General features: G+C 39.7%; 1 protein-coding gene across 8 annotated transcripts in view; it reads left to right on the top strand.

The window, feature by feature from the left end:
• The window catches only part of GPC5 (glypican 5), a 738,578-nt gene that overhangs the window by 555,371 nt on the left and 157,652 nt on the right, over positions 1-25,555 (top strand). Inside the window, exon 8 of one of the 8 annotated variants that reach the window (XM_063336241.1) lies at positions 4,801-4,936. The exons of 6 other annotated variants lie outside the window; for them this stretch is intronic. In XM_063336241.1, the coding sequence (XP_063192311.1) occupies positions 4,801-4,901 (101 nt within the window). In that variant the 3' untranslated portion in view covers positions 4,902-4,936. Of the gene's footprint in view, positions 1-4,800; positions 4,937-25,555 lie in introns of those variants that run through there. One more of the 8 variants, XM_063336285.1, reaches the window with a different exon arrangement.

The following is a 25,555-nucleotide window of genomic DNA, read 5'->3' on the forward strand; positions in this document are numbered from 1 at the left end:
TGCTGGCTCATGTTAAGCTGGCTGTCCAGTAACACTCCCAGGTCCTTTTCTGCTGGGCAGCTTTCCAGCCACTCTTCCCCAAGCCTGTAGCGTTGCCCGGGGTTGTTGTGACCGAAATGCAGGACCCGGCACTTGGCCTTATTAAACCTCATCCCATTGGCCTTGGCCCATTGATCCAACCTGTCTAGATCCCTCTGTAGAGCCTTCCTACCCTCAATCAGATCAACACTCCCACCTAGTTTGGTGTCATCCGCAAACTTACTGAGGGTGCATTCAGTCCCCTTATCTAGATCATCAATAAAGATATTGAACAAGACTGGCCCCAAAACTGAGCCCTGAGGGACACCACTGATGACCGGCCCCCAACCAGATTTTGCTCCATTAATCACAACTTGCTGGGCACGGCCATCCAGCCAGTTTTTTATCCGGCGGAGGGTACACTTGTCTATGCCATGATTCTCCAGTTTCTCCAGGAGAATGCTGTGGGAGACGGTGTCGAAGGCCTTACCAAAGTCCAGGTAGACAACATCCACAGCCTTCCCCTCATCGAGAAAGCGGGTCACATGGTCAGCACAAAATCACCTCTGTTAGCCTTCCCTTTCACCCTTACCCATAAACACTCAACTTCTTCATCACTAGAGTCTATCTCTACAGAGTCAAACAACTCCCTAAAGTACAGAGCCACACACACCCCCCCTCCTTCCTTGCCTATTCCTTCTGAAGAGCTTATAGCCACTCATTGCAGCATTCCAGTCATGACCATCATCCCACCACGTTTCTGTGATGGCGACTATGTCGTAGCTGTCCTGTCGCACAATGGCTTCTAGCTCATCCTGTTTGTTGCCCATGCTACGTGCATTAGCATAGATGCACTTGACCTGGGCTACTGATTTCACCCAGGCGGGGTGAAAGGCCCAGTTATCTCCCCTTCCCCCCTCATATCTAGTTTAAAGACCGGTCAATGAGCCCTGCTAACTCCTGCCCCAAAATTCTTTTCCCCCTCTGGGACAGCTGTGTCCCACCTGACAATGGCATGCCAGGTGTCTCATATAGCCACCTATGTTCGAAAAACCCAAAGCCCTGCCTGTAACTCCAGTCCCGGAGCCACAAGTTGATCTGTTGCCTCTTCCTATCAATTTCTTTATTCACAGTTGCCACTGGTGGGATAGAAGAGAAGACAACTTGTGTTCCTGACCCCTTGAGCTGCTGCCCTAAGGCTTTAAAATCTCTTTTAATTGATTTCGGCCTCCTCCTACCCATTTCATCACTACCCACATGAAATACTAACAGGGGGTAATAATCAGCGGGGTTTACTAGGTCTGGGAGTTTGTTCGTCACATCCCTGACCCATGCCCCAGGGAGGCAACAGACTTCCCTGTGTAGCGGGTCAGGGCGGCATATTGGTCCCCCTGCCCCCCTCAGCAGAGAGTCACCCACAACTCTCACCCACAACTATGACCTTTTTCCTTTTCCTTTTGGAGCTAGTAGTGAAGTTGGGTCCGCTGTGACGTGTACTTTCTGTCTTCTCTAGTCTCGGTGTGCCATCCTCCTCTCCATCGGCCAGTTCCTCCTGCAGGACTCCATACCTGTTCTGCAGGGGCAACTGGGAAGCTGGGAGAGGTTGGGAGGGGACTCGCCTGCTTCCTCGAGCAGGGACCTGTTTCCATTCCCCCTCTTCTCTGAGATCCTCTCCTGTTGCTTGGTGAGAAGAGGGGAGAGGGTCCTCCGATTTACACGGGGCCTCAACCTGTTCCCCTGCTCTCAGGGAGTGGGCCCACCAGTTAATCTCTCTTTCACACTCCCTGATGCTCCTCAGCCTCTCCACTTCATCCTTCAGCTGGGCCACCAGGTTGAGCAGATCATTCACCTGTTCACATCTTATACAGGTCTTGTCTCCGCCACCCTCCATTGCCAGCGCCAGGCTCCGGCACTCTCTGCACCCAGAGGCCTGCACGCCCATATGTGCACATATGGGCGTGCGCATATTCCACAGAATACAAGAGCATTTTTTGTTGTGGAACTTGAAGTACTTGACAGACTTAAGCTTGGCTCCAGGTTCTGCCACAGGAAACCTGGACATCAAGAGTGTACTCTGATTTTCAGCACTTTATGGAAGGTGTTTTGTATGCTCTCCATATGGGTATACATATACAACAATAAAGAAACTGGCCATGAAGTATATGGAAAATGCATTAGTCAAGTAATGCTAATGCTTCAATCAATTGGTGTTAGATTTGTGTACAACCGTGTAGGTATGATTATGACCAGAAATAAATAAAAAAGTAGAAAGAGAGTCCCAAGAACTTGATTTTGACCTACAAGGTCTGTCTATAATGCAATTCTTGCAGTGAAGAAGCAGAATGCCTTCACTAAATTGAGCAAGATTAGAGGATGGACAGCTCTTTGTAAAAACAGATTAACAGGGCAGTAGCAAACATCTTCACATTATCAGGATTGCCTTGACAATGGAAAAGAATAAATAGCACTCTGTGATTTTGAAATTGCTTTCCTATTGTTACTCTCCAAATGTACCTGTTTATCTCTTGACTGTAGGAATTAACACCACACTACTTAATGGCAGAGGCTGACCTGTTGATTTATTTGAGGCGTTAAGGCCAGTGTTACCATGTTTTTTGCCATAAAAGAGGATGTGAAGGAGTAGTGGAAAGACTTGCCATCCTCAAAGTCATAACAAAGTAATCTTAAAGGTACTATAGCCATTGCCATAATAGTTGTAGTCCAAGTTTAAAGGAAAAAATTATCTTTCCAGAGTTGGCAGTCCGTTAAAAATTCAGGACTTGTTCCCCTCTCTAATTTTGATTACGAGGCTATCTAGTTTGTTTGCTCTAAGATGGTTTATTTAGAAGAATTTTCAGTATATGAAGAAGTGAAAACTTGGTCTTATACACGTGGCCTCAGCAAAAATCTCCAATTCTCAGTGTGATTGGGGAAAATACCTTTTTCGAAGTCATAAGAAAATGGGGCCCTGAGGGTATATGTATAGCAAAATAGTGAACCCACATGCAGTATTTATGAACCTGGAATGGAATCCATAAAACCAGATAAGTTTCCAAAAATCCTTGCCTAGGAAGACTCATAGTAACTAGTTAACTCTGGCACCTAATGACATGTTAGTTCAGAAAGGCACAGGCATGACACATGGTCTACACCTATACTTTGAGGAGGCAGGATATAAGAGAGATCCAGTGTAAAAAATTGGTAATTACAGTACTCCAAGTCTGTGTGTACATACAGATCAATCAGACTGACCCTAATAAGGCACTATGGTGGCTATCACCTGCAAGAGTTACAGTTACAGGCTTTTCAGACTGAAACTAGCTTGTCTTCTATCAGTTTGGGCAGCTATCATCTTAACTCAGTTTGACCCATACTGATATACTTCAGATAATCCCTTCAGCTATTGACAGCTGGTTCTCTACATTCACTATATGGCTACAGAGAAGGAGGACCTTGTGTACAAGGCAAACTGCCTCTACTTCTCACCTTCTATATTACCACTTCTGATGGATTGAAAGGTCTGGGTCCAATGCCTGCTTTGCAATTCCTACCTTTCCAGGCGGAATACAGGCTGGGACAGATGCACAGCTCAGATTGAAGCTGGGCCATATTGCACAGCCAAGAATGACAGGAAGGTCTGGACCAGGCAGGAAAGTAGGAAAACATAAATATAACATTGTAGACAGGTCCTGTGGACATACCGGGAGCAAGAAAAGGTCCAGTTTTGTGACTGGTTCTTTTAATCCATTTATGAATTTTATCTGGTGGCTCTTTTACGCAAACCGTATAAGTAATTTGATGCAGTAGGAATTGAGGCACCTGCAAAAACTCAAATAAAATGTAAGGTGAAGGAGTCTGGATCACATTTTTAGGTGTTAAATTCCACATAAGTTGCACTTCGTGATTATAACACACTTTTGAATCTAGCCCTAAAATTCTACTGAAGAAATTTGTGCTCAGAAATTATTTTTAAGTTATTTGTGACTTTCTGAGTACTATTCGCCTCTTTTTTTTCCTGCCTGCACCACATATGCTTCATAATTAGGGCTCTTCCTTTTAGAAATTACAAGCTCCATTTGGTTCGGCCTAGGGTTTGGATTTTTAAGGGAAAAGGTAAATGTCCAAAGTTGTTATTCAGTAATGCATACAGAAGTGTTTTGTAATTTGGTGCTGCTGCATTTTTTAATAAAAATTCTTGTCATTCCTTGAAAGTTACTGTAATACTTTTGGTACATATAATTTAAAGGCCTCGAGTCTCCAAAGATTTATTGTCACGATTAATTTTAAACATCTGCTTTGCTCATTGATTTTTATGAGGTTACTTGTGCTCAAAGTTAAGTGTGTGAATATTTTATGTAAGAACAAGGCCATGACTTAACTACAGCCTAACAGGGTTAAATAATCAAAACTGTTTAAAACATAACAACAGTTGTAAAAGCTACATTACAAGAGCTGAAGTACATTAGGTTAACGTACTATTTGAAGTAATTGGAAATAATGTTACTTTTTTAGAAGTGGAAAAGCTGTACTTTCACTATTTACAAAATTCAATAAAAAAATTAAATGTAAGCGTAAATACATAAACTATGAGTGTTAAAATGTTGAATATAATGCATACAAACAAATGGGGTTATCAGATGATCCTAAGAACTCAAGAATTTCTCCAACATTCTTTAGGTCAAAAGAAGGTTTGTTGTAACAGGTACATATATGCGCACATACATAGACATGTCATAAAAGTGACCATTTTGCTTACTTTTCTTTCCTCATTTTTTTCTTTAGACTCATTGTGGGTTAAACCCCACAGTCAGCTAAGACCCACAGAGCTCCTTGCTCACTCTCCTGGTTGTGATGGGGGCGAGATTCGGATGAGTAAAAGTTAGAAAACTCATGGATTGAGATAAAGGCAGTTTAACAGGTAAAGTGAAATCTGCGTGTGCCAGCAAAGCAAAACAAGGAATTCATTCACTGCTTCCCACTGGCAGGCAGGCATTCAGCCATCTCCAGGAAAGCAGGGCTCCATTATGCATAACTGTTACTTGGGAAGAGTAATGCCATCACTACTAATGTCCCCGCTTCGTTATTCTTCTCCCAGTTTTCATTGCTGACCATGATGTCACACTGTATAGGATAACCCTCTGGTCAGTTGGGATCAGCTGCCCCAGCTGTGTCCCCTCCCAGCTTCTTGCCTACCACCAGTCTACGCACTGGCAGGACGGTGTAAGAAGCAGAAAAGGCCTTGACGCAGTGCAAGAACTCTTCAGAAATAATTAAAACATGGGTGTGTTATCAACACTGTTTCCAGCACAAACCCAAAACACAGCACCATACCAGGTATAATGAAGAAAATTAACTTTATCCCAGACAAAACTAATACAATACTAAATTTAGGAATCTGTCAGTGCATGCTACTTTAAGAGAACAAACGTGCTTACCCTCAAAATATGCCATAAAATATAGTCTCAATAGGACTATGATGCACAAAGAGGGGTGATTCCATTAACACAAATCTGGCTGTCAGACAGCTACCCAATCCATGTTCTTGTCTTCCATAGCATTTCAATTTGAAGCCCATTTGTTTTTTCTGCAGCTTCGGATGGTGAGCGTCCAAACAGACATCAAGGGGGCACCACGAGCACCGGTGCCTGTTCTGCACACCCTAGTGGCACAGGTCCAGCTGGGGCTGGACACAGCTCTCCACAACACGTGGATAGGCAATCCCGTTGTCCCCATGGCAGCACATACCATGATAGTATAGCATATACCCAGGCATGTTCCCATCTCACATAGACTGCCTTTGGCAGCCTGCAGCCTCTCCATGCAGCAGTTGGGTGTTGGAGACAGCATCAGAGAGAAGGAGCCCTTCCCTTTCCAGCTACTCATGGCATTTCTCTGTGAAGAGGGCACAAAATCAGGCTGATCTAGGAAATGGTCCCAACCTAAGCTTTGCGGCCAGGACAACCAGCTATGTTCACAAGCAGCACATGTCCACAGCACTGTGGGGGACCCCAGGGATGGCCAGGCCCTCCCCAGTGCGCACTGTCCTGCAGGGCCTGAGCTGAGAGGGCAAAGCTGGAGCCAGCAGCCCCTGACACTGGCCCACCATGGGGGCAGACAGTGCCAGAGATGAGGCTGGAGATGAGCCATAGTGTGGGCCCAAGAGGGAAATGAGTTCCCCACAGCATCAGGCCCAGGCCTGGCTGAAGGCAGTACAGAGGGGAGGCTGGGCATGGGAACTGCCATGGGCCAGGATGGGGCCGAGCAGAACCAAAATGGGGTCTGTGGACTCTGGTCAAGGGGTCCTAGGAGAGATCTGTCAGGGACAGCGAGCCTGGGTGGTGGCTTTGGGGCCCTGCGACTACACAGGTCCTTGGTGTGTTTCCATGGAGCTCCCCAGGCCCCAGAGCTGGAGAGGAACAAGGGAGGAGACATCTGCCCCTGAAGGGAGTGCTCGTGTCCTCCCACCTGCCATCACACAGCTTGGCTGCGCGCTGAAATGAAATGCAAACACGTAATAAGAATGTGACACTGCTAAGCATTTGTAGTTCACAGAAGTGACACAAACACAGAGCAAGAGAAAGGAGCAATAGTGTATGGATAGTGACACGTAACTAATGGCATGTTGCCTCCATCCCCTCACTCACATTATTTCTTTCTTTGTTGCTTGAATGAATGTACCTAAGAGTAGGTTTTCATTTCCATAGGTAGCCTGTTGAATTTTTAGGGGGAGGAAGTAGTCTTGCTGGGGATTATTAAAGGGTGTTTTCATAGTTGCTGTGTGTTGGATTCACGTTCGTTGCTGTGTTATTTGGTATACATAAATTTCTCTTTGATCCTAGAAGTACAAGGTCAGCAGAGCTGATTATTTTGTACTGTATCAGGGTATGGATTTGTTTCTAGGTTTGCTTTGCAGACTAAACAAAATTAGTTTCTTCTTTTGGTAGCAAAACTACAACCTCACAAACTTTTTGTCAAACTCACAATTTCTTTTGGCACAGTTGTGTGGCAGCATTTGGTGTCAGCCAAGTACTGCCCTTCTCCCTTTTGTATCTGAAGTATCAAAAGGCGGTGTTGCCAAACTACATTCCCCTTTACTTGAGTGGGGGAAGACTTTCAGGAATAAGTCATTGAAAGCATGAGAAAATAAATGATTTAGACAACAAGCTGAAGCTTTAAGATGAAAGTTTTTGTTTTTATTTTTCTTAAAAAAGCAAAAACGGGCTCTATTTTCCAAAAATAACAATGACCTGTATTTCTTTTTTATTTGTTTGTTTGTCAATGATATATTTAAAGACAACTTAAAATGTCTTCTAGAATATTGCTAAAAGAAGATTTATCCTTGTTTTTAGAAATAGCTCACATGTGAAAGTTCTTTGGATAATGAATCTTACCTTCTTCATTGCCCATTACATTGCAATATTGGTGGAAGGGTTTAACTAAACTATAATAAAGTCCACAATTTTACCTGCGAATTTTAGATTAATAGGTCAATCGTGGAGACATTCAATGACAGAATGTTTCTTGAAAGAAAATTAATTTATTGGCATCTTTTACAGATGGTAATGCTCATGTGGGGAATCTAGTCTCTTGAACAGGACATTCAGCTGCTGTCTGGATGTGACAACAGTCTCCATTGCAAGGATCCCTGTAACCAGATTTTTAGCTTGACTGAATGAGATTCCCCAAACCTGTGTGTTTGTTAAATTATTATAATCAGTCTGGTCAGAGGTCCTACGTGATTTGAACTTGATGATCTTAAAGGTCCCTTCCAACCTAACGACTCTATGATTCTGTGATTGCTCCAAGATATACCAAATCCATTTATATTGAATATCTTAATCTACATAAAAAACATGTCAATTATCTCAGCCGCATGCAAAAGGCTGTCCTAAATGAACATTTCACAGCTGCATGAAGAATTTCTACTGTTTCAAAGTATCTTAGCCACGTGCAGCTGGACCTGTCTGTGAAAGTCCCTGTGACTGCCTGATGCTGTACCCAGGATGTTTATCTATACATCTATTCATACACATGGTGCCTATCAATTGGTCCAAGTCCAGCAGGAACTTCCTAGGTGAAGGATATAACGCCAGGACTGTCTGAAATTCCCACCTGAAGAGGTCTTGTGATGAGTCAAATGCATTGTTTTGAAACTAGATAGCAGCTCAATCAACCACCTTGTCTCACATCAGTCTCTTGTCTCATCTTTGCTGATGACTAATGCGAAGTTCCTGAACCACCCAGGGAATCGATGACTGAGTGAGCTGGGTATGTGCACAGGCACAGACCTGGCACCCCGCTACTCCACAAAAGTAACTTGAATTTCCTTGTTATACAACAAGGGTAACTTGCATTCCATAAATATTGCTAGAGGGTCAGCCTGTTTACAAGTAGCAATTTCTTTTCAAAGAGATTTCTTAATGTAAATAAAATAAATAGCTTATCCCCCTGTAATTATATTCATTCTCTTTTGTGAAAGCTGAATGTCTGGCAGTATTTAAGCATTAATGTTTCTCAAGCCATGCTTAACACCATTTTTTCTTGTTGCTTAGTAGGCCTGCACAATCTACTCCCGGGTGAAATAATGAGCTAGTCAGAGCTACAGCAGTTGGACAGGTATCCTTCCACTTCAATGAGTTAATCTTTATCAACTCCAGGAAGGTCATTCCTGACAGATTTTGTTAAATCTGTTCTTAAGGGCTGCCAGTCTTGAGTCTCTACAATTTAGTTCAGCAACCTATTTAGTTCCTAAAAGCCCTTCTGATAGAAAATATTTCTTGAAGTCTGGCCTAAATTTTTCTTGCTTTATTTCAAGTCTGATACTTTTTGTCTTATCCACTATGGATATTAAGAACAGAAGCTTTTTACATACATTAAGACTACTATCATGTCTTCAGTTTTTTCTTCAGGCTATAACAATTCTGCTTACTAAATCTCTCTTACTAAGCCATAGGAGCTAGAACTCTGTTGTCCTTATGGCTTTTTTTTTCTGGATTTTCCCAAATTGTACCATGTCTTGGATCTGCAAATATCATGAACATGCTATCTTTACAATAAAGGACATGTATTTTAAGAACAGAAAACAGATTTACAATTGCAACAAGGTTAAATTGCTAATATGAAAGTCAAATGAAAAATTTATGGAGTTTCACATGCAGAATTATCATAAAACATATGGGTAGAAGTAGTGTTAATTGCGTGGGTTCTGCCAAACCCAGCTTTCAGTTTGAGTTTCATTCAGTATGACAGACATTCAGGAACCATCATCCTGCAGTCACAGATTCATCAGTGACTGCTGAATGTAATGTAGTGATGTAGTCATGTACATCGAACGTACTGTGGGAAAGAAAGGGAAAGAAGTTTATTTTTCATTAAGCAATTGAATTGATGAACTGGTTCAGAAAAAAAATAGGTCAATGGTTCCTGGCTTCCATATTCTCATGGATCCCAAGCTAATTGGTTTCTTCTCATATCTTCACCATCCTTGCCAGCACAAAGCTTGAACATTAACTTAGATCATTCTCCCACAGCCAGTTGCTACTTGGCCTTTCTGATTTATAATTGAGTTCCTAGATGGCAGTTGTAGAGGGAATGAAAGTTAGAGGAAAGTATTTTCACTGTCCCCTTTTCCTGATCGCTGTCTCCCCATTGTTCGGGATCACAAAAGCAGGAGCATCTTACACAGCAGTGATGTCAGGTATATAGTCTATTGCATGAAACTCTTACACATATTTATTCTTCCATGTAGCAAGTTCTTAAACTACCATTTGTTAGATTTTGAGAGACAGTCTAGGGAAAGATCAATTTATACTTGCCCTGTGTTTTATATTCTTTACCTACACATCTGCAACTGACCAAAGGTTTTTGTTCTGAACCAGTATCATGGTTCCTGTATTGTTATGTTATACATTTGTTTTAATGATCACTTCATTTTGTCTCATTAATTTCTCCACAGCAAAAATCAGAACCTTTATCTATTGCATTCCTCAACATCTTGTCTTCCCTTCTGTCACTAAAACCCTTTCTTTATTCTTTGCTGTTCTTTGTCTTTCCTCTACCAACAGATCATATTCACATTTCCCTTTTTCCCATTACCTCTCCTCTGTTTTGTTTCATAGATAAAGGAAAATATAGACAAGGATACAGAAAACCATTTCCACTTTTTCTTTGAGCTGCTGTGTTTATGTCAAATTCTCACTGTCCTTATTCTTCATCTTTTTATACTTCTCATGTGTCTTTAGAATAAAGGCTGTGCTGGTTTTTTAATGTTGTTAACACATACAACAAAACGCCTGAAATTTTACTATCCCTGTTGCAGTTTCCATATTACCAAACCCACACTAATGAAAAACCCCCACTTGTCCTGCCCTTTCCATCCGGTATGTCACTGAGATTCCACTCAGATGATACTTAGAAAAAGCATTGTCACAATGCTTAACATTCAGCAGGAAACAGTAATAATGACGTTAATATTGATATTTCTCTGATTATGGTGCCTTTGTTATTGTGCTGCCAGTGTTGGGATTATTTGCTGTTCATGCGTTCAGCCTCTCTGCTAAGACAATTTTGAGTAACTGCGAGAATATTTTGTGAATGTGTAAAATTAGATGGGAATGTGTGCTCTTTATGGCTTTTTATAATTAGCCACTGCCAGTATAATGTCCCTCATTTTATCTGAAAGTTTGTCCTTGAACAAATTCCAGGCATCTTCTGTTCTCATTGTGCTTTGTGATGATCTTTGCCTTTTCATTGATTCAGCACTTACCTTTGAGCCTTACTTTTCAAATATGTTGAATTTGCCTTTTATCAGCTTAAAAATGTGGATCTCATGCATATTTACATTGCAAGCTGTGACAGCTCTGGAAGAGGTCAGTTGTGTCAACTGCTCTATACATCCACAAGAAACTCTATTATCCATTGAACAGGCACAGTTTTACAATGTGTAAAACTAAGCATATTTTTCTAATAATATTACCTCCTTATTTTGAAACTAATAGTTTGTGGGTTTAGTTATACAGTTTTAAATAAGACTGGTCTCAAATTAATACTGAAAAGAAGCAAAATAAAGTTTGAATGACAAACCTTTGTTTCACTGTAGTTTTGTGGCTGTCACCAAGAAACTCTGTTAGTTTTAAAATGATAGCTGAGACTTCCTTGGCATTGTAATAGCAGTTTTTTCTGATTATGGGATGAGAAGGGCAAAGAATTTTGACAAAAAAGCAGTCATTACCAGTGTTTGTTGATAAGGCTGTTGAGTCGGATATTTCATAGGCTAGAACCTGACTCGTAACTGTTCTCTGCAGTACAAGGAGGACGTAAAATATTTGCTTGTCTTTACTTTGAATTTTATTTCTCCTTTTATGTACGTGGACCGTCTGTGATTTCATCTGAAAAATATGCATCTATTGATGATGATCAACACTGGTTTCATTTATTGGTGAGACTGGAATTAAAGCTCATGGGGACAGACGGGGCAAAGGAAAATTACACTAGTACAGTAGGTGAACCCAGCCGTGATCTTTGATGTGTCAGAGTAAGAATGGTATGACAGAGGAAGAGACGAGACTAGGAGAGCTGAAAAGCTACAGAAAGGAGAAATAAGTCAAGGTTTTACAAAAATAAATAGTAAAAATAACTGTTTTCTTTGTTTTAGATGAACCCTAACCTATCCATAGAGATTTTCTTAAAGCATTCACAGAGTACTACCTGCACTGCTTCCGTTGACTTGACTTAAAGCTTAGTTATTGTAATTTATATTTGCATTGGCATTACCATTGCTGCTACTTCGTTGGTTCCTGTGGTCATTCTGAGTCATATTAGTCCCTTACTCTAATATGTACATTTCTATCTCTTTTACAGTGGAAAAATCTTTATTATATTACAAGGGAAGTTATACAACAATATTTTTGGAGCTTTATGTTGCTCTGATGATGACAGGCTGAAATTACCCAGAAGGAGGCTCTAACATCCAAGAAACAGAAGCTCCATCTCTTCCCAATGCTGAAAAAAAAATATTTAGAAAGTAGAAATAACTGTAATTTATCACTTATGCCAGCATCTGGCAAACACTTTAAACCCTGTTGTGTAGCTTTAAATTCTATAAGTTAGTAATAAAAAGTAGAAGTTACCATCTTAAGAGGTTAAATGGAGATATTTTTATGCAAAAACATAAAATAGGAATTCAAAAGGAAAGAAGGCAGTGCTTGACATTTTTTCTTTGAGTTAGAACAGACTTGTGAGAATTTCATCCAATATTTTGGTAGAAGGAGGAACACTCAATAGAATTTTTCATTTTTTGAGTTCTAATTAATACATACCTCAGTCTCTAGTTAGACTAGGGAATGCATTGTTACAGGAGAATGCAGTAAGATTCAGAGAGGATTTTATGGACATTAAGATTGCTACAATTAATAACACTTATTTTATAAGGCGGTATATAAATCTCATATTTCAGGGATTATGCCTGCACTTAACTGTTAGAAACAATAATGTTTCAAACATATCAAACGATATGTTTGAAAGGACAGGATAGGAATCATCAGATATTATTCCTCATGTCACAGACCCTACATTTTTAGCAAATTCTCAGCATTATGTCTTCCATTCTTCCAAGGGCTGTTGTATTTTGAAACGCATTTTCTTTTCTCAGATTTCCATTCCAGGAGATGCTAGGAAACAAGGTAACTAGAACTGTATGTAAGTTCTCTACCCAAGACCCCCAGAGCAGTAGGTCCCCTGTTCTGCAGTCATTCATATTCTAAGAGTTTTATCAGGTTTTTGTTCCTGTTACATAACTCTCAAGGCTTCTTCCTGTCACATTCTGACCTTGTTTTAATTAACAAAAGATAACTAATCCTGTTTTTTGTCTTCTATCATTATGTACATTCCTAGTAAACCATAGGGTGTGGGGCTTAATATGTGCAGGAAAAACCAGAAGTACTTAAACAAATTAAGTTATTCCAAATATCCCTCATAGTTTTAGAAAAAAGTAATCGCACACATTTAGAGACTCATTTGAGACACTTTTAACATTTTTCAATATTGAGGAGCATCACCCTTGGTAAAGACTGTCAGTTAAATGACCACTGAAGTAAAGATGGTTTTCAGTATCAGTAAGAGCATAAAAATCTGGTCCTCACACATCTGGCATTTGTTTTTAAACTATTTGATAGCATAAAAAAAGATTTAAAAGATTAAGCTTTTTTTGTGGCCTTTTAATTTTTAAGGAAGTGATTTTGAATGGTCAGAAAGCATACGGGATGCTGTCGTTGCCTATCACATATGCACACTGCACCATAAAAATGACATAAACAATGAGCCAAGTGCAGCTTAAGAAGGGTAGCTACTTGAAAGTCACTTCTTTAGTTCTTTAATGCTTACAAACGCCTCCACTAAATTACCTGCTTCAGAAAAAAAAAGAAAAAAAAAGTCATCTTTTCGTTTCTATGTTGGGAGAAAAGTGGAAATGTTATTGAAAACTTTGTAGAATTCTAGTAAGGGCTCCATTTGACCACTACATCTTTTCACTCTCTTTCTTTCTATATTTGTCATTTGCTTTTTTTCATTTTTCTGGACTGTGTGAAGTTAATGCTTCAATGTGAATTATTTCTCTGTTGGAGTTTCCACATTATGACTGCAGTGAATATTGTTGTTTGTAGAAAAGGCTCTATCACAAGGCAAAGGAGCTTTATGTCTTTTTGTGCATGTCAATTGAAACAATTTATTCGAAGATTTTCAGAGTGAAAGAAAAAGCTAAAAGCAAAAAGAAGCTAATAAAAGTCAATATCTCCCCTTTGAGCGGTGTCAATCAATTTGAGTGAAATAGATTCGCTGTTTGTTCAATAAGAAAAGTACTTCGTGTCACAAATGACCTGGAGAATTCTTGTGTGTCCTTATTATCAAGAAATACCTGGTGCTTTGGTCTTATATTACCTAGTTAATTGGTAATGTTATATTCATATTAAGCTATCTGTTTCTGTTAGACAATTTAGAAGAAAATATATTTTTATTAAATTATGTTATACTACAAGTAGAAGTTCCTATGATAAAAAGTGCTACGGCAAGTCTGGAATTCATCTGGCATCAAAACAGCATGGTAAATTGAAAGTATATAGTGGACGTTTAATCAACTCAGCAAAGGATGGGATTGAAATTTTTATAATTCTTTGTCCTATCGAAAGACAGATTGTATTATATTCTTACTCTCTCTTATGTGGCTCGTAGTTGTAGTAGTAAAAAATAAATAGGGAAATGTAAATTTACTTTAAAGATCTTTTTCATTTGAATGGTATTAAACATTCAGCTTATATACTGGATCCAGTTTTCTCGAAAATATTCATCATGTAAGTCACATTGAGCCTTTTAAAAAAGTAGAATGATCAGTTTTTAATAAATTATTCTAATGTATAATTTATATTTAGGTAACTAATCTGCATCTAGGTACCTAACAGAAGTCTTTTTTTTTTTTTAACGTAACATATAGCTACTATACAGTGAGCACATCATGCTACAATGGGCTTAAATAGGGGAGTGCTAAGGACTACTTTGTCTGAACTTTCATAACAGGCTTTTTTTATCTGACTTTTGACTTAATTTTGGTGGGGTTTTTATTTTGTGTTTTCAATTTCAAGTGTTCCAATTTAGGCTTAGTTTTTCCCTCTTTACTTTGCTGACCAATAAAAACATACAACCTCTGTGCAAAACAGCGTTAGAAAGGGTTTCTCTGAGGAATCTAATGAGGTTTTTTGTTTGTTTTTTAAGGACATTTATAATGCTTTATAATACCTATTCATACCAATCTTCTTGAGGGAGTCAGATGTTAAAACCCTGCACCTTCTTTTTCACCCCTACCATAAATATTGTACAATACACACACTACAAAACACAGCTTGAATATAATTTGGTCCCTTGTTGACGACAGGCTCCAAACAGCTTGCTTCTGCCTACAACCCTTTAGCAAATTACCCTCTTCCTACATAGCCAACTGCTCCGCCTAATACTGTATTATTAATACTGTGGTGGGGGTAGAGACGAAATAAATGTCCGGTAAAATCTCCTTATAGAAAGTTGAAATAGGATAGCATGCCTGCTTTTAGGAATGAATAACTTTATGGGCAATTGCAGACAAGAGTGAAATTATCAAAGATATCTGTGCTGGTTGGTGAAGCGCTAAAAAATGTATTCTTAGATGACTTGACACTTTATCTTCCCTTCTTGTGTCAATGTATGAAGGATGTATTCTGGACTACTTAATTACTGCTGGCCTTCTGCTTTATTATTCCTACACACTAAAGACAGGGAAAGACAACTTACCTACAGAAACCTTTTTCTACACACAAAAAGTGGATTAAATGTCTCCAACTTCAAAGAGTTACTAGAAAGCTTGATATTCTTAATCTACAAGGCTCCAGCTGCTCTTATTATGGTCATGCCTATAAACAATAGAAGTAGATTAATGAGAAATTCCTATTTTCTCAAGCACTCCTGACTTAAGGGAAATGCCAAAGTGACATTTTGAACTCATCTTTCTCTTTACCATTCACAATGACTTACAAAAAACTCTATGCTGTCATTAACTTTTTCACTGAGAAATGTGGATGTAGTTTGCCAGATATGTGTTACAAGTTTTAATAGGTGATAACTGAAAATGGTATTTGATCCCTCCGTAAGTTAAATGAACACTCTAGATTTCACCTTGTTTTGATTCAGCTTAAATATCCTACATTGGGTTCAACATCCGTACAAAATGAGTGTCCAACCACTATTCATTTAGTATGTCTTGTGATAATGATGAGTTCATTTGGTGTTACTGTAATTGTTGTAAGAACTTTGGTAGGATTTCCAGAAGAATTAAATATTAATTAAGTATATCCATGTTTGAGAATCCCCTGATACACTGAGTATTTCATTATAATGGAAAAACATCAAAATCTTCCTCAGAGGGAAAAAATCCCGTATTGTTCAGAAAATAACTGTGCAGAAAAGGAAATAAAAAGTCAGTGCAGAGTAATCCTTCCTCTCTACACTCTGCTTCAGACTCTCATGCTGTTCTTTGGAGTAGGCTTTATGTTCTTTACTTGTGGTGACAATAAGGTTGTCTTCATGGCTGAATTATAGAAAGTGCATCTAGTTCAATGCTGTTGCCGTAGGGTGTGCCAACAACGCTACTAGGTCTTACTGGCAGATAAAGGGCCTTTCAGTGAAAATGGGAATAGCAGAACCAGGTCTTTTGATCAGTAAATTGTAAGTGACTATTATTATCTTATGTTTAGATGTAAAACACAGGAAATATATTTTTCTTTTCAAGTTGTTGAATTACATGATAATGTGCCTTATGCTTTTCACAGAGGTTTCCCGGCAGTCCAGAAGTTGTCAGAATAAATCACGAAATAATTTAGCCGTTGTTTGAAAAATCATAGAATCATAGAATCACTTAGGTTGGAAAAGACCTCTAAGATTATCAACTCTAACTGTTAACGTAACACTGCCAAGTTCATCACTAAACCATGTCCCCAAGTGCCACATCTACACATCTTTTAAATACCTCCTGGGACGGTGACTCAACCACATCCCTGGGCAGATTGATCCAATGCTTAACAACATTTTTGGTGGAGAAATTTTTCTTAATATCTAATCTTATACCACCCCGGTGAACTTGAGGCCATTTCTTCTTGTCCTATCAACTGTTATTTGGAAGAAGAGACCATCACCCACCTCTCTAAAACCTCCTCTCAGGCAGCTGTAGAGGGTGATAAGGTCTCCCCTCAGCCTCTTTTTTTCCAGGCTAAACAACACCAGCTCCCTCAGATGCTCCTCATAAGACTTGTGCTTGAGACCCCTCACCAGCTTCTTCATTGCGCTTCTTTGGACGTGCTCCAGCACCTCAATGTGTTTCTTGCAGGGAGGGGCCTCACTAGTGCCAAGTATAGAGGGATGCTCACTTCCCTAGTCCTGCTGGCCACACTGTTTCTGATACAGGCCAGGATGCTGTTGGCTTTCTTGGCTACCTGGGTACACTGCTGGCTCGTATTCAGCTGGCAATCAAACAATACCCCCAGGTCCTTTTCTGCCAGGCAGCTCGCAAACCATTCTTTCCAAGCCTATAGCACTGCATGGGGTTGTTGTGACCCAAGTGCAGGAGGACCCGGCACTTGGCCTTGTTGAACCTCATACAACTGGACTCAACCCAAATTGTGACCTGCAACTGAGTAGACAAATAAGGAAGAAAAAATGGGAGAAGGATAGGGGAGGGATAGTTTTGCACTGTTACTGTGAGTTATATGAGTATTCAAGGAGCTATTAATATGCAGAAAAAAGCTCTGTATTTATTCTAGATTTCTTTAGGGAAAAAACTCAAACGAAAGCAAACAAACAAAAAAACTGCTACTCTGTACAGAACTCTTGAGGAGAGAGAAAGTGCCTGTCTAATAGTCTGAGCCTACCGTTTCCCAGGGAACTGAAAGATGTTTTGATTGAAGAGAAAAATCTCTTTAAGTAAGCTTCTTGTGGCTATTGTACTGGCATGTCTCAAACGTTCTTCCAAAGCAAACCCCAAAATATAGCAAACCATCAAAGTTGAATTTCTATTTTAATATTTAGGATTGGGTTTTTCAAATATATGATTTCCTTCAGCACTTTAAATTACCTTTTGTAACAAGGGAATAACAACATGTTGCTCTGTTACATTTACTCCATTTCAGAACACAAAATGATGAGCAATTGAGTATTTAAAAAGAAGTAGTTTGGTTAGTATTAAAAATTGAAGGGTGACTCTGAAACCTGTCATAAAAAATACAATAACTTTGTTCTGTTCCTTTTGTTAAGACACTTTGGACGTGGCTTCTAAAAGAATGAGTCGCAGGATAATATTTATAATCTCTCCGGCTGAAGCTTGAGAATAGACTAGACATTATGATTTCAAAATATCTGAGGGTACCGTTACGCTCTGCTTAAAGAATATAAGTGATCTACTTGACAAAGGAGAGATGGTAGAGTGTCAAATGATGTGGACAGAAGTCATGGAAATTTATAAATTGATGAGAAATCAAGAAAAGGTTCCAGAAGCCAAGTCACATATCTCTGAATGCCCCTGAGATGCATGGGAGTAATGATGAAAATTTTGAGGGAAACTGCATGAAGACAAATCTGGTTGGATGACAATATACTCCTATTAAGCTGATAATAGAGATGGAAGAGAAAATATTGGAGGATGAGGGAAAGATTGTAAAACAAACAAATTGGAAAAATAACGTGTCCTTTCTGGGCAGAGTGCATTACCTAACACTGAAGAGAATAGAGGATAACGGCAAATGGACACGGGAGCTGACAATTCATGGCATGAGAGTAAGCAGAAAGAATAAGAATTTGAATATTTTAAAAGTACTTGAAGAGATTGCATGAGAAGCAGCTGTTGTGTGTTTTTTTGGGTTTTGTTTCTTTTTCTTAAGGAGACATTTCTATAATCACACAATTACAATTTAGTGGAAACTGCTGGCAAGGAGTAGCTCCTACTTATTCTTTGTTGAGCTGGCTTTGACCCAGGGAGTCTAAAAAAGACAAATGGTGTCATTTAGGTGTTAGGGGTTATTCCTGGTTTTAGGTGTTAGAGGTTATTCCTGTTTTATTAGTTACCATGTATTGATCGTCAATCTCAAGCACAAATACAGGTTGGGTAGAGAATGGATTGAGAGCAGCCCTGAGGAGAAGGACTTGGGGGTGTTGGTGGATGAAAAGCTCAACATGAGCAGGCAATGTGCACTTACAGCGCAGAAAGCCAACTGCATCCTGGGCTGCATCAAAAGAAGAATGGATAGCAGGGTGAGGGAGGTGATTCTGCCCCTCTACTCTGCTCTGGTGAGACCCCACCTGGAGTACTGTGTCCATATCTGGAGCCCCCAACACAAGAAGGACATGGACCTGTTGGAGAGAGTCCAGAGGAGGGCCATGAAGATGATCAGAGGGCTGGTGAACCTCTCCTCCAAAGAAAGGCTGAGAGAGTTGAGGGTGTTCAGCCTGGAGAAGAGAAGGCTCCGGGGAGACCTTATAGCAGCCTTCCAGTACCTAAAGGGGGCCTACAGGAAACATAGAGGGGAATCTTTATCAGGGAGTATAGCCATAGGGTGAAGGGTAATGGTTTTAAACTGAAAGAGGGGAGATTTAGATCAGATATTAGGAAGAAATTCTTTACTGTGAGGGTGGTGAGACCTTGAAATAGGCTGCCCAGAGAAGCTGTGGATGCCCCATCCCTGGAAGTGTTCAAGGCCAGACTGGATGGGACTTTGGGCAACCTGGTCTAGTGGGTGGTGTCCCTGCTCACGTCATGGGGGTTGGAACTAGATGATCTTAAAGGCCCCTTCCAACCCAAACCATTCTATGATTATAGGATTCTATGATTTAAATTTATAAAAAAACATTTCTGAAGAATTCATGTTAAGGGTAATCATTATTTTTTTTATTCAGATTTGACTGAGTTTAAAGCCTCCATTTTGCAACTATTACACTATATTTCCCTTCTATCTCTCCTTTAGAACACATTGTATGACCCTGGGTGGTATATAAGAATGTTATAAATCATGGAGGTGAATGAGGAATATTATCACTGTATCATATAACATGAGAACCTGGAAGAATCTAAAGAAATTCTCAGGTAATAGGTTTAAATATAGGATAAAATAAGCATCTCTCATACTTTTTTCACTCAGTATATGATATTACACCTTCTAAAAAGATCAAGAAATGATTCAACAAGTTTATGGAGGAATGGTCTGTCTGTAGCCATCAGACATCACATTTCAAATACAAGTTCCAGCTATAAAAGTCCCACACTAGCGATTTCTGGAATTGGAAGAGCAAGGCATCCTGTTTTATATTACAAAGAATCACAGAATGGTTCAGGTTGGAAGGGACCTTAAAGATCATCTAGTTCCAACCCCTCTGGCCTGGTCAGGGACACCTCCCACAAGACCAGGCTGCTCAAAGCCCCGTCCAGCCTGGCCTTGAACACTTCCAGGGATGGGGCATCCACAGCTTCTCTGGGGAATCTGTTACAGTGCCTCACCACCCTCACAGTAAAGAATTTCTTCCTGATATCCAATCTAAATCTCCTCTCATTCAGTTTGAAACTGTTACCCTGTGTCCTATTGCTACACTCCCTGATAAAATGTCCCTCCCCATCTCTCCTGTAGGCCCCCTTTAGGTACTGGAAGGCCGCTATAAGGTCTCCCCAGAACCTTCTCTTCTCCAGGCTGAACAACCCCAACTCTCTCAGCTTGTCCTCATAGCAGAGGTGCTCCAGCCCTCTGATCATCATCATATTCTTCCATACATATAAGTTGTGGCCTGGTATTAGAGGTGCTGTATTTTACTGTGCCTGCTCTTATGGCTTTATACTCTTGGTAAACCTTAGGTAGTGCAGAATCTGAGAAATAATTTATTTCGGAAATAACCAATCTTTGTTTTCCAGATGACATTTTTCCAGTACAACTTTTTTTTTTCTACTAAAGAAAGTTTTTCTCATTAATTTCTGATTTAATTCTGTTCCTGTTTTGGCTGAAAATGATCTCTGTTTCAGCAGTGACTGATTTTATGCTTAAGCCCTTTTTATTAACAGTTGTGTTTGTATGTCTGGAATGATTCTCAGCACACGGTTTTAGGAAGGAAAAGCCTAATGTCTTTCACAGGTAATATGTGATATCTCTAAAAGAACAGCCAAATCAGGGCAAGCTATAAAACACAGGCAGAAACAGGCTTCATAAAGTAATATTTATAGTTCTAGTATTAGAGGAATTTATAGCATAGAGTTCCTATCATTCCTAGGAAGATTTAAATGCACATTTGCAAATAGTCCAAGGACTGTGAAATACTTAGCTACTCAATAGAGGTTATTTCTGTATTATTAGTTACCATGTAGTGATTTAAATTTATAAAAAAATGTTTCTGAAGGTTTCATTTTAAGAATAATGATGATTTTTTTATACAGATGTCTTCCAGAAATATGGATGAATGGCTTTCTTAAAACAACAGCAACAACAACAAAAAAATGCCACTGCATACATTATATTTTCTGGGTTCAGATTGTCTTTACGTAACCAGTAGATAAACTGAGTTTCCCTTGGTATCAAAGAAGAAATTTATGTACTCTGAAAGTGCCTGGACTGCATATCCTATAATGTAAATGAACAATTCGATAAGGCTCAGCAAAACATTTCTCACACTAAACCCGTGGTCACACAAAGCTAAAGTCAAGAGAGTGAAAAAGCAGTCTAACTGAGCATTTTGTTTTACAGCCATATTGCTAACCTGGTGCAGAGGCGGTATTTTCCTTTTAAAAGACTATGTCATTATTTTAGCTCATCCTTTCATTATCTTGTAGAAAGATCAGTTTCAACATAAATCTTAGCAGGAAAATAAGGCACTTGACTGTACGTTTTCAAATGACTTTAAAAGAACTACATGTTCCAAAGCAACATCTATTTCCCTAAACTTTTACATGAAAAACCCCTTCATAATACCTTTCATTATGCCAAAAAGATGAATGGTTATCTTAATAATAATAATTCAAGGAGACAAAATAAAAAAAATACAGTGGCATTCTATGAAAGGTGAAGCAAAATGATACAGAATATGATTGGGAATGGTATTGTAATTTATGCACATACAAACTCTTGACTTTTTGGATGACGACTTTTACTTCTGTTACTTCATTGTCCTTGAGAGCTAAAAGCCAGCAGTTTTTTTTTTTTATGTTGTTATGTTTGTAAATGTCTAGTAAGGGTTTGAGTTATTTTCTGAATTCAAAAGAGCCTTAGATATCTGAACACACAAAAAAAAAGTATTTAGGCAGGGAACAGACATAAAATTTACATTAACTTTCTCTTCGCCATCTCATGATGAGGAATATTACAAGCTTCTTGCTGAATTATATTTGTTCTGCTTTTCCTTCATAACAATAACCAGCAAAATACAAAACTGTTACTAGTGATATTGGCTAGAGAGAGTCTCTGGTATCTCAAGTTGTGGAGTTGAATCGCATATTGAGTTCAGGAATGGTTTTGGGTCCCAGTGCATTAGGTAACTGAGAAATATAGGGTAAAAATCTATCTGTAGATTTCTGTCAGTAATCTAGTAATTCATTTTTAGGAAAAGTCACATACATGTGCATGACTAGTGTTTAAACAAATAGTGTTGAGAACACTACAAATGTCAGTATTTGCCTTCCTTGGAGATCTGTCTACTCATATGTAAGGCACAATCAGGAACACATATTATGAGAAACATAGCTCCTAGAAGCCAAAAAAACATGAAACACTGTGGTATCTTTTCCACGGGATGGACTTCAGAAGGTGACCTCCTCTGACCTTTAGAGGATGACCTGAAAGGAAATTGATTTAGATAGATCTTTAAAATTAATAGTTGGACAGAAGGCCAGACTGGTTTCCCCACTTCATAAAGCTTTGTATTGGGTGTGAGTGGCAAGGTTTTGGTAGTGGGTGGGGTGCAGAGTGGTCTCTGTGAGAACAGGGGCTGCCCCATGCCAGACACAGTTTGTTCTAATTTTCTCCACAACAGACCCACTACAGGACACACCTGAGCCCATCAGCCAAGCGTGTGGTGCCTCTGTGAAAACATATCTAAGAAATGGAAAAAAATGCCAGATGGATAGCAGACTGAGGGGGGGTAAAAAAGGAATAAACATCAGTACGAACACCAAGGTCAGAGAAGGAGTAGGGGGAGGAGGTGATCCAAGTCCCACAGTGCTTGCAGCCTGTGTCGTGGTTTAACCCTAGCTAGCAGCTAGGACCACTCAGTCACTTGCTCACCTCTCCCCCTCCCAGTGAGATGGGGAAAAGAATCATAAAAATAAAGAAAACTTGTGGGTTGAGAAAAAGACAGTTTAGTAAGTAATGCAAAAACCATGCACACAAGCAAAAAAACCAAAGAATTCACTCACTACTTCCCATCAGTGGGCAGGTGTTCAGCCATCTCTAAGAAAGTAGGGCTCCATCACACATGACGGTTACTTGAGAAGACAAAACACCATAACTCCAAATGTCCCACGCTTCCTTCACCTTCCCCCAGCTTTATATACTGAGCATGAGACCACGTGGCATGGAATATTCCTTTTGCCAGTTGGGGTCAGCTATCACAGCTGTATCTCCTCCCAACTTTTTGTGCATTCCCAGCCTACTCACTGTCAGGGCAGTATAAGGAGCAGAAAAAGACTTGGTTGATTAGCAACAACCAAAAATATCAGTGTGCCATCAACATCACTCCTATCCCAAATCCAAAACACAGCACTATACCAGCCGCCAGTAAGAAGGTCAACTCCGTCCCAGCTGAAACCATGACACCCTGTAACCCCTGGAGAACCTCACTGGAGCAGCTATCCGAACTGCAGCCAGTGGACAACTCCACACTGGAACACATGGATATTTTCTGAAGGACTTCAGCCCCTGGAGAGCCCACTCAGGAGCAGGGGAAAAGTGTGAGAAGGAAGGAGCATCAGAGAGGAGCTGTTATGGATCTGATCACGCCCCTCCATTCCCCATCTCCCTGTGCCACTTAAGGAAGGGGGAGGTAGAGGAGTTGGGAATGAAGGAGTGAAGTTGAATCTGGGAAAAAGGTGGGGGGAAGGTGTTGCTTTAAATTTTGCCTTTATTTCTCACTGTCCAAATCTATTTTAGTTGCCTATAAATTCCATCAATTTTCATAGAATCGTAGAACAGTTTGGATTACAAGGGAGATTTAAAGATCATCTAGTCTGACCTCCCTGCCATGGGCAGGGACATCTTTCACTAGATCAGGTTACTCAAAGCCCCATCCAACCTGGCCTTGTACACTTCCAATGATAGGTCATCCACCTTTTCCAGTGTCCCACCACCCTCATCATAAAAAACTTCTTCTTTACGTCCAATCTAAATCTACCCTCTTTCAGTTTAAAACCATTGCCCCTTGTCCTGTCACTACAGGCCTTGGTAAAAAGTCTCTCTCCATCTTTCTTATAAGCCTCCTTTTAAGTATTGAAAGACCGCAATAAGATCTCCCAGAGCCTTCTTTTCTCCAGGCTGAACCCTAGCTCTCTCAGTCTTTCTTCAAAGGAGAATTATTCCAGCCCTCTGATCATTCTTATGGGCCTTTTCTCAAATGAAATTTATTTTGATCATAACAGTAATTGGTAAGTGATCTCCCTTTGTTTATCTCAACCCACAAGCTTTTTCATCCTATTTTCTCTCCCTGTCCTGTTGAGGAGGGGGAGTGAGAAAGCGTCTGGGTGAGCATCTGGCATGCTTCTATGTATCAGGACATTAAAGCTAACAAACTTCCAGTGCCAAGTTCCCCCACTTTTGCAATTGTTATGTGTAATATAGCCTTATTATTTATAAGCACAGATGAATCACTATAGTAACTTCAGTACCAGTGTCAAGTACAGCTGGAAATCACAAGGAAAAAAAAAAAAGTAAAGAAAAAGAAGTAAAGCAAAAAACCCTAACAATAAAAAGGTTAAAGTCCCCATTGTAAGATAAATTTTAGACTTTGTTCCCTCTGGATCAGATCTACACATTTTCTGACAGCGCTCTTTCCAGGTTCTTCCACCACCACCCCTGCAGTTAATACAGACTAGCATTGTATTTCTGCCAGCAAAGGATTAGGTTGGTAAATCAACATGTTTTATTTGAAAGCAGAGGCCATCCAGGGACAGAGAGACTGATAACAGAACCTATTTTTTATTAGGGCACTTTTAGGTTTAGCCTTCAGTGAGAACCTTATTTAAATAGAAAGATTTTTGGTTGCTCCCTATGGGAGTCATAAGCAGCCTGTGAATGGACAGAGCTTTACAAATGAGAATATGTGGGAACTTCAGAACAACTGCAGCGGTTTTCTATGAAAAGTGCAGAATATTCCTTTTATACTTTCTTTGAAGTTAAAAACTGCAAATTAAACATTAAAAATTAATAAAACTCACACTGTAAGAAAAATGATAGTAAGTGAAACATAAAATTTCATTCTAGTTTAAATAATTTGATTGCTAGTTTAATAAAATATTCTTCCTCCCTCACCAGCTGTGTTTGAACCAACAGGAATTAGACAGCTTGGTAAGCCACACTGCAATCTGTATTTCTTTCTCCTTGTAGGCATTTATTTTTTGTTGTTTTTTTTTTTTGTTTTACTGTGTATATGCTAGGGGCAGGAGGATGCAAAGAGGAAGGAGGTATGGGCAAAGGCTAAAGGCAAAGACATTAGCTAGCCTGCCACAAGATCAGCAGCAAAGCTAACACATGGGACCACAGGCAGGTCAACATGTTCCTGAAAGTCTCAAAGCACTAATTCAAGTCCACCAAAATTTTCTGCCTTTGTCCTGTAAGAACAGCACATTCTTTCTGCAGTGTTGACCTCATTCCAGACGTCAAGAAGACGGCAACCTGCCGGAAGAATTAACCTTGTCCTTCCCTTGCTCCCCTACTCTTCACTTGCTTCATCCTATGATGTTACTGAATTGCTTTTCATGTTTTCACAGCAGCTAGCATGTGGCCACATCTTT

The sequence above is a fragment of the Chroicocephalus ridibundus genome, chromosome 1 (assembly GCF_963924245.1).
Source record: "Chroicocephalus ridibundus chromosome 1, bChrRid1.1, whole genome shotgun sequence".
In the NCBI taxonomy this organism is placed as follows: Eukaryota; Metazoa; Chordata; class Aves; order Charadriiformes; family Laridae; genus Chroicocephalus; species Chroicocephalus ridibundus.